Here is a 13,234-nt window from a genome sequence, read left to right as displayed (position 1 = left end):
ACAAGATTGAATCTGTCTAAAAGACAAACGGGGCCAAGCAGTGGTGACTCCCAGCTTTGATCCCAGCACCAGGGAGGTGGAGACAGGATCTTGCCCACTCTTGTCTGGGTATTCGGTAGAGGTAAAAGGTCTCTCTGGTGGCTGGCTCCTTGACTTCTCTGATCTTTCAGCATTTCTCTCGCTATCTGCCTCTGGGTTTTGTTATTAAGACTAACTAGACTCATGCTACAAGCAGCGTGTTGAAATGCGCGGAAGCCTCCTTCAGAGCACACGGTCTCAGAACTCCATCAGTATTTTCCCAGGAGAGGCATATGGTACACATTCCAAATCTCTAAGTAATACCATTTTAAATTAACATGCTTTGCTAATATCTTTAGTAAATACACCAAGTGTAACTGGACAGGTATTGGAGACAGCCTGTGAGTCAGCCACGTCTGGGTAGGATATGAATATGAATACGAATATCCTAGAGATAGGCATGATCACCCACTAACAGAAGAGGAATCTGCCCTCGTACACGTGACAGAGGTTCTTCACTCTGCCTGTTGTGCAGTCTCCATCTAGAAGAATAATGGATTCTACTATTTTTGGTTCTGCTCTCTAGGTTCAGAAAGACTCTTTGTCTAGAACAGGATCTAACATGTACCCCCATTAAAATTCTGAATGTTTTCCTCCTGGGAATACGGAGTTTCAAAATAAAGACCCAAAGTTATTAGAATTTTGGTCCACAGGAATAAAGGATAAAAAGCATGTTGAAGGAGCCCTCAGCACACGACTCCTGCAAACTCACCTTGAAAATAATAGCTACATTCAAGAGAAGCTGTACCAACTTAGGGTCCACCTTGGAGAGCTTCTACTGAGAATAAACAGAGGAAGACAGCGCTGCTAGGGCTGAGTGTGTCTTCCCCTCACATACTCTGTCTTGAAGTTCTAACCCTTGCCACCTCAGAACGAGACTATATATCAGGAGACAGGAACTTTAATAACGAGGGTACTTTAAATGAGGCCATTAGAGTGGGCCCTGCTCCAGTATGTCTAGGAACTTTATAAGAAGGGACTGGGCATGGGCATCCAGAGTGCAATGCAAGGCCATGTGCAGAAAGACAGAATCTATCTGCAAGCCTCCAGAACTGTAGAAAATGATCGGCAGCCTGAGGAACCTAACAAGAGAGCCAAATTCAGATATTCAAGTGGGTGGAAACCTAAAACTTGGTGGGGCATGTTGGCTAAGGCCTTTAATGCTAGCAGTAGGGAGGGAGAGGCAAGAGGATCTCAGTGAGTTTGAGGCCGTCCTGGCCTACACAGTGAGTTCCAGGCCAGATAGGACTCCATAGTGAGACCTTGTCTCAAAAACTCCAAAAAAGGTCCAGAACTCAGAGACAGCAAAATGGTTTATAAAAGCTGCAAAACAAAACCTTAACTGTCTGTCTGACAGATACCACAGATACCCGCTTCACTTACTCACCATACACATTTGCACGCAAAGAAAAAGGGGGAAAACTTATAAGTATTTGTCCAACTACTGTCAGAAAACACAATTTCTCTTGCAATCTAGACAAGAAGTAAAGCCCAACAGAAACACTAAATCAATGAGAATCATTAAGAATAATTAATGATTCAAACAGTTAACAGAAGGAAGGGCAGAATTAAAAACAAAAGAAAATATTACTTTAAAGGAGAAAATTTGTGACATCAATAATTAATGAGGACTACCTTTTCATATTGTAAGCACGTCAGATTGCATCTTCTGATTTGTGTGTGTACAGTGTGTGTGTGTGCGCACACAAGTGCATACATACATAGGTGCATGTTTATAGGAGTGTAAGTGTATGGATGTGCACATGTCTGTCAAAGACTCTCAGAAGTTGCTCCTTGGGCACCACTCACCTTTTGAGACTGACTCTCTCACTGGCCTGGAACTCACCACACAGGCTAAGGCCAGCAAGCCCAAGGGATCCACCTGCCTCTGCCTCCCCAGTGCCAGGAGGAGGAGCTCATGGTATAGCTCTATGCCTAGCTTTTTCATATGAGTTCTAGGGATTGAGCTCAGGTATGATGCTCGTGTGACTGAGTCATGTCTCTGACCATAAAATTTGAAAGTAGGTTTTAAACTTAGAAAGCAACTAGAAGAAAGATAAAGCAACATTTCAGGGCTGGGGAGATAGAACAATGGATAAATCACTTGGTGCACAAGTGTAAGGACCTGAGTTCAGATCCCCCAAACTCACATAAAAGCCAGCAGGGGAGGCAACTGCTGGTCATCCTACCATTCAGAAGGCAGAGGCCGGGTTCTGTGGCAAACTGGCCAGCGAGACTAGCCAGAACCGGCGTGCTCTGGGTCCAGAAAGAGGATATTGTTAAATAAAGTGGATATTGATTGAAGGAACACCTGGTGTCTATTTCAGTTCCTCATGTGCACACAAACGTATGTGTGCATGTACCTGGGCATACATGAGTGCATGCAAACATATGCATGCACATGACACAGACCACACATGTACAAAGAAAAAAGCAGCAGCCTTATAAAAGATCTTCAAAGTAGAAGATAGAGCATAATACAAGGTAGAACTTAATATTAAAACCTTCTAAACAAAACAGTAACTATATGTTAAAAGACATAATGCAGTAGTCATGTAAAATTCTATATCTGGTATTTTCACTAGAATACTTTAGGCAAGAAGGCATTTGGGAATGCTACGGGAAGAACAAGCATGAAGCTGTGCTGCAAGTCCAGGGCTCGCTAGCTCCTGCTCATCTCTCCTACTTCTGAGTGCTTGACAAGGACCTCAGGGCTGTAAACAGGCACTCTCTGCTCTTTCAGAGAATCCAGGTTCAGTTCCCAGCATCTACATGGTGGCTCACAACTGTCTGTAACTCCAGTTTCCTCCTGATCTCTGAAGGCTACAGCACTTTCATGGTAGGTACATGGACATACAGTCATACGCACATACACGCAAAATAAAATAAAATAAACATTGAAAAAAAATAAAATTACCAGGAATAAAAGGCAAAGGTTCAGACATGACAGAATAAAGGAAGGAGGAAAGAGGAAAAGGAAAAACAGAGAGAGAAAAAAATAACAAGGAAAGTAATAGGAAAAGTAATGCAAGTATAATTTGATGCAAGAATTTTTTGTTTCAGACAGCATCACTGGCCAATTAAAATTTTGACTCAGAATGATCTTTAATTTGATTCAGAAAGGATGTATGAAGTCATTCATAATATAACAGCCAATTTAAGACAGTGGATTTTTCATAGTAGCTGCTGGTAGACTAACAGACTGTGAGAACAGCTCCCATATGCCCTTCTCCTGCCTACATCCAGCTTTCCCAGACTAATGCATGTAGCATTAGTGTGGAAGTTTGTGACAATTTGTGAGCCAACACCAATACATGTAATTAAATCCCAGATTTACCCCAGGGCTTGCTCTAGGAGCCGCATACTCCATGGTAGCTGGCAAATGTGTAACTATGTGTCCGCCAGGGCGGCACTAGCATTTCCAATTCAGAAGTTCCCACTCAAGATATCACAGCAAATACCATTACCAAAAGCAACTCAGGAAGAAAGGGGTTTAATTGGCTTATGTTTCAAAAACATTGTTCATCATGGAAGGAAAACAAACAAACATGTAAGGAGTTAAGGACATTTTCTGCTCTTGGAGTTCAAGTCCCAGCACATCGAGCGGCTCACAGCCACCTGTAACTTCAGCTCTAGGGATATCATGGCTTTGGCCTCTACAGGCACCTGTACTTATGTGCATATACATGCACACGCATGCACGCGCACGCACGCGCACACACACACACACACATACTTTAAAATAACAAAGGTAAATTTATTAAAAAGAGAAGAAAAGTTTCTATATAAAAGGAAGGAAGGGAGGAAGAAAGAGAGAAAGAGAGAGGAGAGAGAGAGAGAGAAAGGGAGGGAGGGAGGGAGGGAGGGAGGGAGGGAGGAAGGAAGGAAGGAAGGAAGGAAGGAAGGAAGGAAGGAAGGAAGGAAGGAAGGAAGGTTTTTAAACCATACATGGTGGCACACACACATAATCTCTCTGCATTCCGAAGGCAGTGGCAAGAGGATCACAGCAAGTTTGAAGTATCTTTATCTGTAACAAGTTCCAGGCCTGCCAAGATTATGTAAGAATAGAGCAGACAGCAAGAAAGCCTCCTCAGTACTGTGAAAAGTGCAAGATTTGTTCTTCATGATCCCATTCAGTAGTCCTATTTACTATCAAACACCCCCTACACACAAACACATTCTAAAAAGGTAAAATTCATTTATTCTTGCTAACTGGCAGGGTCACAGTCATGGCAAACAAATCCAAGAAAAGAACTGTGAATAAATGGGAGTGCCATATATCAAAGGTGGTGTTAAATACCACAGAATTCAGGCCAGTTACATTCAAGCTACCACACCTTGCAAGCCTGGTGACCTGAGTTCGATCCCAACTCTTTGAAGTAATCTTCTGCCCCACACAACAATGCAGCCCTCACACAAACACATCATGAATACACAAAAAATAATAGATTTTTAAACATTTTAATTGAAAAAAACAAATTCATAATTATTTTCAGAAGAAAAATGTAACTATCTACACATAAACAGAAATAAAATTTTGAAAGTCTCCCCCAGAAACAGGCAGGTGTGATGTAACAAATTTGAGAGGGAGTTGGGGGGGATTTGGTGGGATTAAAGGAAGAAGAGGAAGGGAGAAATAACATAAAAATTTAATTATCTATAATGTGTGTGTGTACAACATATGTTGTGTGAGAGAGAGACAGAGAGAGAGAAAAAAAAGAGAAAGAGAGAGATACATCAGCCTAACACAAGCAAGTGTTTGGATGAAATTTCCAGATACAAAGGAAGGGAAAGGTTTCTATGGGGCAGAATGGAAAGAAGTGTGACCGTTCAAACAACAGCAAGGGACATTACCTTGATGACAGCGGAGTGACCTAATCTCCTCACCCGTCAGGTGGGTGGGACAGGTGAACATACACGGACTGACATCAGGGCACGACATGCATGCGGTGCACATACATACATGCAGACAAATACCCAAACACATAACAATTTTTAAATTAAATCAGTGGGCTGCTTAATGTCCTTAGCAGGTGTCTCAACACAAGTATAGAGAACAAATACTTAAGTTTACAGCTCTGATTTTTAAATTTTATTACATAACAAAAACAAGAAAAAGAATGAGTGAGAAGGGGCACAGAGCAAGGAGAGGAAAAAAACAGGTGTTGTCACCTGGAGTCTTGTGTTCATTTCCAAGAAGTAAAAGTTCTTCTGGGAGTCCACGAGAAATTCCACCGTTCCAGCAGAGGAATACTGCACAGCCTTAGCCAAAGCCACAGCTTGCTCTCCCATTGCTCGGCGAGTCTCCTGGTCCAGAAAGATGCTACAAATACACAAACACTCAGCTCCAACGCCTCGGGTGATCTTTTATGGGCTTACACAAAGCTGCTACAGAGATCCTTCTGCACCAGTTTAGGAGCTGATGGTGTTTCATGGCACATGCTGTCATGTGTGACATCTTTCACCAATCCAACATCAAGCTTTAAGGAACACTTCATCTTTTCACATTATCCTACAACTTCATTTCTAAAATACACGACCAACCTTTACCTAGTAAAACTGAATATACATACTAGGAGTTGCTTCAAGACAAAAGTACACAGAAATAACTTAATGGAGATTGGCATGCACAATCCTCATTCTTCATACGTCTATATGTGCAAACTTGCCTACTTGCCATAATTTATATACCCTTAAAAACACATAAGTGTATGTAGCACCTTTATGTACACATGAAGGAGTGGAGGAAGAAAGCTGTCAAAAGTTGAGGATGCAGAAATGAAGCTCTGTCTTCCTATTCTAGGGCTTCTGTTTAACTGCTGTCATCTCCAAGGAGAGAGAGAAAGAGGGGAGAGATTCGCTGCTTGAGAAACCCTTGACCTTCATGCTTAGCTGCTAGCTGGGCTCCCGAGAGCACAATGATTGTGAAATGTCTCTTGGAGAAAGCCTGCCTGCTAGGTAAGCCTAGAAAGAAATATGTTGCAGTCTTGCATTCCCATTAAATAGGGTGTTCTTCAACTGGACATACAGAAAAGAAGGTAGATCAGGTACGTAAGTCATACTGGCAAGTTATGTGAAAATGCCATGGCTTGGCTTGAAGGAGCCCAAACCATATTCCCTTGGGAAAAGAGCTTGGTTTTTGCTAATTCTGTGTCCACAATGACTTTGCAAACATAACTGCATCGAACAAACCTCTAATGTCTGTCACTCTCTCACATAGGGAAGTGTGTGTGTGTTTGTGTGTGTATTTAAAGAATCTGGTTCAACACAAGAAAGGCTCTGAGAAATCAACATTAACTACATTTCTCGTTGCAGGTTGGTGCAATCCTCCCATGAGGTCCGCAGGATATACTGTACAATATTGATGATGGGATGGGATGCTGACCTTATCGCGCCTTTCTTTGGTGTGTATCCACTTAAGAAAGCCACTTTTGCTTTGCCTATGCTACACACCCACTTTCATATCAGATTCATTGGGTTTTGTCTGGGGAATTTGGAGTTGTTTGTTTAAGTAAATTTGAAGCGAGGGACTGCTTCATCATCATAAAATCCCTCCCATTTGTTTAGCTTGCAATTAATTTTTGGTAACACAGAACTTCTTAACAGCCTGTCGGTGTTCAATTAGCAGTCAGTCAGTGTTCAAAATTTCCAGCTGCCTCATCAACATCATTATAAAGACTAGCTTTCTTTGAATCAAGATACAAATAAGGTCTAGACCGCATTTGGCTGATTTTTTTAAAAGATTCTTTTAATCTGTTACCCCATCCCTCATTTTCGGACAAAGACTTGGGCACCTTACTGTCTCATTCCTTAAGTTGAAGGCTGAGCTGCACACAACCCTGTGGTGTCATTAACACTAGTATTATAATTCAATTCCATATACACTGATAGTTACATTAAAGCCTTCGATAGTCATTTGGATTACCCTAGGGACAGAGCCTACCTTATAAGAAAATGGCAAATTACTTTCTATCATTCCCTGTAGGTGATGCTGGGATTATTCAATGGCTTCAGGTGTTAAGGTCTTTCTTATTATAAATATAGTTCTGCAGTGTCCTAATAAATACAGGCATAGAGAAATCTGGAAAACCACTGATAAAGTTACTCAGTTTTGCCCTTTCTGGTCTTATCCTTTCCTATACCATAAACTTTGCCTAATACCAGCAAAATTTCTATGTATTTTATTGGTTATACTGACACAGGACGCAGAATCAAGAGTCATGATGTAGACACCCCCAACACTAAATGACTGCAATGTCAAAGGATTATGTACCATGTTTTAAGACCACCATCCTACCCCACATTTTTAACTAATATAGCTAAAAATAGGAATTAATTTTGCCCTGTAATTTAAATTTTACCCATAGTCACATATACTCTTGAGAGACTACACACATATCATATTAAAGTACGTTGGTTTTAAAGATTAAAGTTGAAATTGGATATATATTTTAGTGCTTGGCAATTCAAAACAACTGCATACATTCAACTGGGTATTGCTTTTCAGTTTTGGGGGGTTGCCTGATTATAATTTTTGGGACAAGGTCTTGCAACATACCCTATGGCAGTCCTAGTGCCCACTACGTTGCACACGCTGGCCTTGAATTCATGGTGACCTTCCTGCCTCCAGCCTTAGCAGCTCAGAGGTGGAGGCAGGAAGGTCACCATAAAAGCTGTAAGTATGCTTCACCGTGCCTAGCTTCAATTGGGAATATTTTTACTTAGCTTTTTCTCTTTCTTTCTTTCTTTCTTTCTTTTTTTTTTGAGACAAAGTCTTGCTGTTGTAGCTCTGGATGGCCTAGAACTTTCTATGTAGACCAGTCTGATTCTGAAATATATGTAGACCAGGTTGACCTCATATTCAGAGATCCACCTGCCTCTGCCTCCCAAGTATTGCTACCATCTTCACTGTTACCTGGGGAGTTTTAGAACAATGGGAATACCAGGATACACAAACACCAACTACTATCAGCTGCAAGAGGAAGCTCCAGGAAGCCGCCTCACAAACCTGTTGCAGCTGCTGAGAGCCACCGGAGGAGCTCTGAAGAATCGAGGAATTCTCGAGGGTTGTGTCCAGAAGTGCTTCCGCAGCGGGAAAGCACAGGACCAACTTTATTAACGTTTCCTTAACATGAGGAGCACGTCTATTCTGGGCGTCCCAAGAACAGCTGCAGGCTCTGCACAGCCCTGAACTAAACAAGCCACAGATGCTGACTATCCCATTTTCACTTCTAAGGAAAACCTGCTCCTTTTTCAAGGGTTTTCTCATTTTTAGGCACTGAGTACTGAGGGGATCAATAACATATTCTGAATCGTTAACAGAAACAGTCATCAGTAACGTTTATATTTTATCTAGAAAATGTTTAAAAGCAGGTAGTTTCTTGGGTGCCCTTGAGGCGACTCTTACCTTGGAGCTTCCTCTACCACCTTCTGGTTTCTTCTCTGGATCGAGCATTCCCTTTCATTGAGCCACAGGGCATTGCCGTGTTTGTCACCTAGAACCTGAGAGCGGTAGCTCTTGAGAAACCCCAGTTAGTGTGTTCCACTTAATGCTGCCCCATGTAACTTCTTTTGATTTTTAATAGCCAGACCTCAGAGAATACATGTAGCTTCCAAAACACACATCAGGCAGATATTAACAGGAGAAAAATATTTTTAATTATAGAATACAGCAAAATATTATTAGCAAAAATATCTGAGGAGAAAGATGGTCATGCTGCCTTTTGAGCACACAGATGGGCATATGAGTATCACTTAACAATGGCTAAAAGGTCAGGAGCGACTGTGAAGGCAAAGAAATGTCAGTGCTGCCTGGGCCATGCCTTCTGGTCACCACTGGAGCAGTGACTCCCGTCATCTCACAAGCCTGTCAGCTGTGCTTCTTATCAAATTTCTGTTAGTCAGGAAGTGATAGGTTGTGAATCTATCGCCAATATGCTGTTGTTTGTACGCAGATAACTTTAGCGCGGCTTATTTTATTAGAGGGAACCAGAAACAGAAGTGGCTGGGAGCGAGTCCATAGCACACTGTGATGTGTTCCATCTGTGACAGGAAGAAATAAAGGGGCCCTGGGGAAACACGACACCCAGCTGAAGATGAGTCATTCAGAGGTGTTCGGATATTTCTGAACACGCATTTTTGGTTCACAGACTTGTTTTGGAAGCACTGAGTCACTAATTTTACCACCAAGCAGCTATCCAGCCTTGGCGCAACCTTTTCTGCTGTTCTCTTTATCCGTGCATTACAGAGAGCCAGCACAAGCAGGCATCTAATGCTTTACATAGCTGGTGAAAAAAAATCATACTTACAACAGGGAGAGTTAGGGATACAATAAACAGCGGCTATATGGCTGGTACATTTTTAGGGAATAAAGCCTTTCTAAGCTCAAAATCATTTCAATTAATAAAGGAACAATTTAGAGGCATCAGATGCCAAGAGATTGGCATCTTACTTCTAAGACTCCAAGGTAGCTACATGAGGTACATCTAAAAATATTTTAGTTCCTGAAAATAACTCTCAGCCTCTTTATTTAAACTCAGTTGGCAAGAAAGTAAAAGTACATTTAGTCTCCAAGAAATAAAGCCAGAATAACCAAGAATCTCAAAAAGCACTTGAAACCGTTAAAAAAAAAAAGACTCAAATACAGAATCAAGTGTTTGTTTTCTCTAGTTCTATATAGTGTAAGGAATCTGGCACGCAAGCGGTGCACACAGACATATGTGCTGGCAAGATGTCCATACATACAAAGTCAAAATTAAAAGCTTGGGGAATTTATCAAGCATTTAAAAAAACATGAAATGATATACTGGGAAACATGAAAAAGCACATGTACATGGGAAAGACAACCCTTACCTTGGTGAGCTATTTTAAACTTGGACTATAATGTACTGAATGGGATACGGCCACACCACTAGTTCCTCAAGGGGCTAGGAACCCACTTACTCCACTTGCTCTTCAGATGCCCGTGTTTCCTGAGAGATCTTGTGCATATATTTTTTTTTTTCGAGACAGTGTTTCTCTGTAGCTTTGGAGCCTGTCCTGCCCGGCTATATTATTCCTTTTTTAAAATGCCTCCATCTTGGAAGAGACTGGATGATTCCATAGTAGAATGTATTTAGCCTTGTTCACTTGCTTTAGACAGTTGTGTTTTGGGGGTGAGTTCTATATCATTTCAGTCCAGACCAAAACCATTCCAGCATCCTAGCATAAACATAGTCTCAATCATTAGAAGGTATCTAGAATAGTACCAACCTGGATTTCTATATGACGAGGATTATCAATAAATTTTTCTATCAGTAGTCTATCATCGCCAAAACTAGAAGCAGCTTCCTGGGATGAAAACCTAAAACCATCCCTGTGGAACAAAAAGAATAATTAGAATAGCAAATCAAAGATAGTCTTCCCTACAGAAAACAGTATTTGCTTCATCTTAACTCAGAACAAAGTGGGAACAGATTCACTGGACATACAGAGACCTAAACGAGCCTGGGTGACAACTTCCACTTACAGCTCTGTGACCTTGGGCTCCTTATTTAATGACCTGATCATCACATATTTTCCATGGAAACAAGAATACAGTTCTTCTTTCATAAACCATTAAACACACTAGCAATGTTGGAGAGGCAGACCACTCAGCAATTAAGAGCACCAGTTACTCTTCATAAAGACCATGGTCCACTCTCACTACCTACATGGCAGCTGATAACTCCAGTTCTGAGAAATCTGATGCCTTCTTCTGCTGTCCACAGGCACTGCATGAATGTGGGGTATAAACATGCAGGCAAAGTATCCATGCACATAAACATGCATGCAGGCAAAGTATCCATACACATTAAAGTGGAAGGGCCTAGCTGGTCACACAAGTGCTGGGAACAAAAGAGAATCTCAGCTCTGTGGCTGCTTCAAAGTCCAGAAATATAGCTGTCTCCCCAAAACCACACAGGTCAATAGAGTTCCACCTTCTCCATATCTATTCAACATAGTACTAGAAGTTCTAGCTAAAGCAATAAGACAACAAAAGGAGATCGTGGGAATTGGAAAGGAAGAAGTCAAACTTTTGCTATTTGCAGATTATATGATAGTACATATAACAACACCAAAAATTCTACCAGGAACTCCTATAGCTGATAAACACCTTCAGTAACATGGAAGGATACAATATCAACTAAAAAAAAAATCAGTAGCCGTTCTATATACAAATGATAAATGGGCTGAGAAATCAGTGAGAAATTAGAGAAACAACACCCTTTACAATAGCCCTAATAATCATTTGAAATATCTTGGGAGTAACTCTAACCAAATAAGTGAAAGACCTGCATGACAAGAACTTTAAGTCTTTGAAGATGACATCAGGAAATGGAAAGCTCTCCCATGCTCTTGGATAGATAGGATTAATATAGTAAAGATATCAGTCTTACCAAAAGCAATCTATAGATTCATTGCGATACCTATCAAAATCTTAACACAATTCTTCACAGAACTCGAAAGAAAAATACTCAACTTCATATCGAAAAACAAAAAAACCCAGATAGCAAAAACAATGCTGTACAATAAAGGAACTTCCAGAGGTATCACCATCCCTGACTTCAAGCTCTACTATTGAGCTATAATAATTAAAAACAGTTTAGTATTGGGGGGGGGGAAACAGACAAATAAAACAATGAAATCAAATCAAAGACCCTGACTACATCCACACACCTATAAGCACCTGATTTTTGACAAAGAAGCTAAAAATATACAATGGAAAAAAGAAAACATCTTCAACACATGGTGCTGGCATTACTGGATGTCAACGTGTAGAAGAATGTAATAGATCCATATCTACTGCCCTCCACAAAACTCATGTCCAAATGAATCAAGAAATTCAACATAAATCCAGCTATACTGAAGCTGACAGACAAGAAAGTCAGAAGTATCCTGAATGCAGTGTCACAGGAGACTAATTCCTGAATATAACACCAGTAGCACAGACACTGAGATCAATAATTAATAAATGGATAAATAATTAATAAATTAATAAGTGAAACTGAGAAGCTTGTGTAAGGCAAAGGACACTGTCAATAAGACAAAATGACAGCCTACAGAATGGAAAAAGATCTTTACCAACCCCACACCTGAGAGAGGGCTAATCTCCAAAATATATAAAGAACTCAAAAAGCTAGACATCAAAATACCCAATAATCCAATTAAAAAATGGGGTACAGATTTAAACAGAATTTTTAAAAGAATAATCTCAAATAACCATGATACACTTAAAGAACTGTTCAACATCCTTATCTATCATGAAAATGCAAATCAAAATGATTCTGGGACACTAGTGCAAACCTATCAGAATGACTAAAAATCAAATATTGTAATGACAGCCTATGTTAAAGAGGATGTAGAGTAAGAGGAACATTCCTCCACTGCTGGTGGGGGTGCAACCTTGTACAGCCACTCCGAAATCAGTATGGCGGTTTCTCAGAAAATTGGGAATCAATTTACCTCAAGATCCAGCAATACCACTCTTGGATATGCCCAATCATACCACAAGGACACTTGTTGAACTATGTTCATAGCAGCATTATTCATAATAGCCAGAACCTGAAAACAAGCTAAGGTTCCCCTGAACTGAGGAATGGGTAAAGAGAATGTGGTGCATTTACACAATGGAGTACAACTCAGCAGTACAAAACAATGACATCATGAAATTTGCAGGCAAATGGAACTAGAAAAATACATCCTGAGTGAGGTAACCAGACACAGATACACAAACACAGAATGTACTCACTCATAAGTGGGTACTAGATGTAAATTAAAGCATAAGATAACCAGGCTACAATCCACAGCCCCAGAGAGGCTAAGCAATGAGGCGGGCCCTAAGAGGGACACATGGATCACCTTGGGAAGGGGAAATAGACGAGATCTCCTGGGTAAACTGGGGTGGGGGGAGAGGGGTTGGGATGGGGGATTGGGAGGCACAGAGAGAGAGCAATGAAAGTGATATCTTGATAGAGGTGGCCATTATGGGGGCAGAAGCAAAGGGAAACTGTAGTTGATATGTAAAATAAGCCTTAAAAATGTAACATGATAGATAGATAGATAGATAGATAGATAGATAGATAGATAGATAATAGATAGATAGACAGATAGATAGATGATAGATAGATGGATAGAT

At 40.7% G+C, this 13,234-nt stretch overlaps 1 protein-coding gene across 1 annotated transcript in view; it reads right to left on the bottom strand.

Annotated features, from left to right (window-relative positions):
• Pcca (propionyl-CoA carboxylase subunit alpha) overlaps window positions 1–13,234 on the bottom strand; it is a 281,682-nt gene that overhangs the window by 169,419 nt on the left and 99,029 nt on the right. Inside the window, exons 10-12 of the mRNA XM_075950227.1 lie at window positions 10,330–10,432; window positions 8,486–8,580; window positions 5,251–5,401 (exon numbers count right to left, since the gene is read on the bottom strand). Coding sequence (XP_075806342.1) covers window positions 5,251–5,401; window positions 8,486–8,580; window positions 10,330–10,432 — 349 coding nt within the window. The remainder of the gene's footprint in view (window positions 1–5,250; window positions 5,402–8,485; window positions 8,581–10,329; window positions 10,433–13,234) is intronic.

This window comes from Microtus pennsylvanicus, chromosome 15 (assembly GCF_037038515.1).
Source record: "Microtus pennsylvanicus isolate mMicPen1 chromosome 15, mMicPen1.hap1, whole genome shotgun sequence".
NCBI lineage: Eukaryota > Metazoa > Chordata > Mammalia > Rodentia > Cricetidae > Microtus > Microtus pennsylvanicus.
Note: the sequence above shows the minus strand (reverse complement) of the source record. Positions and strands in the feature narration are given on the sequence as shown.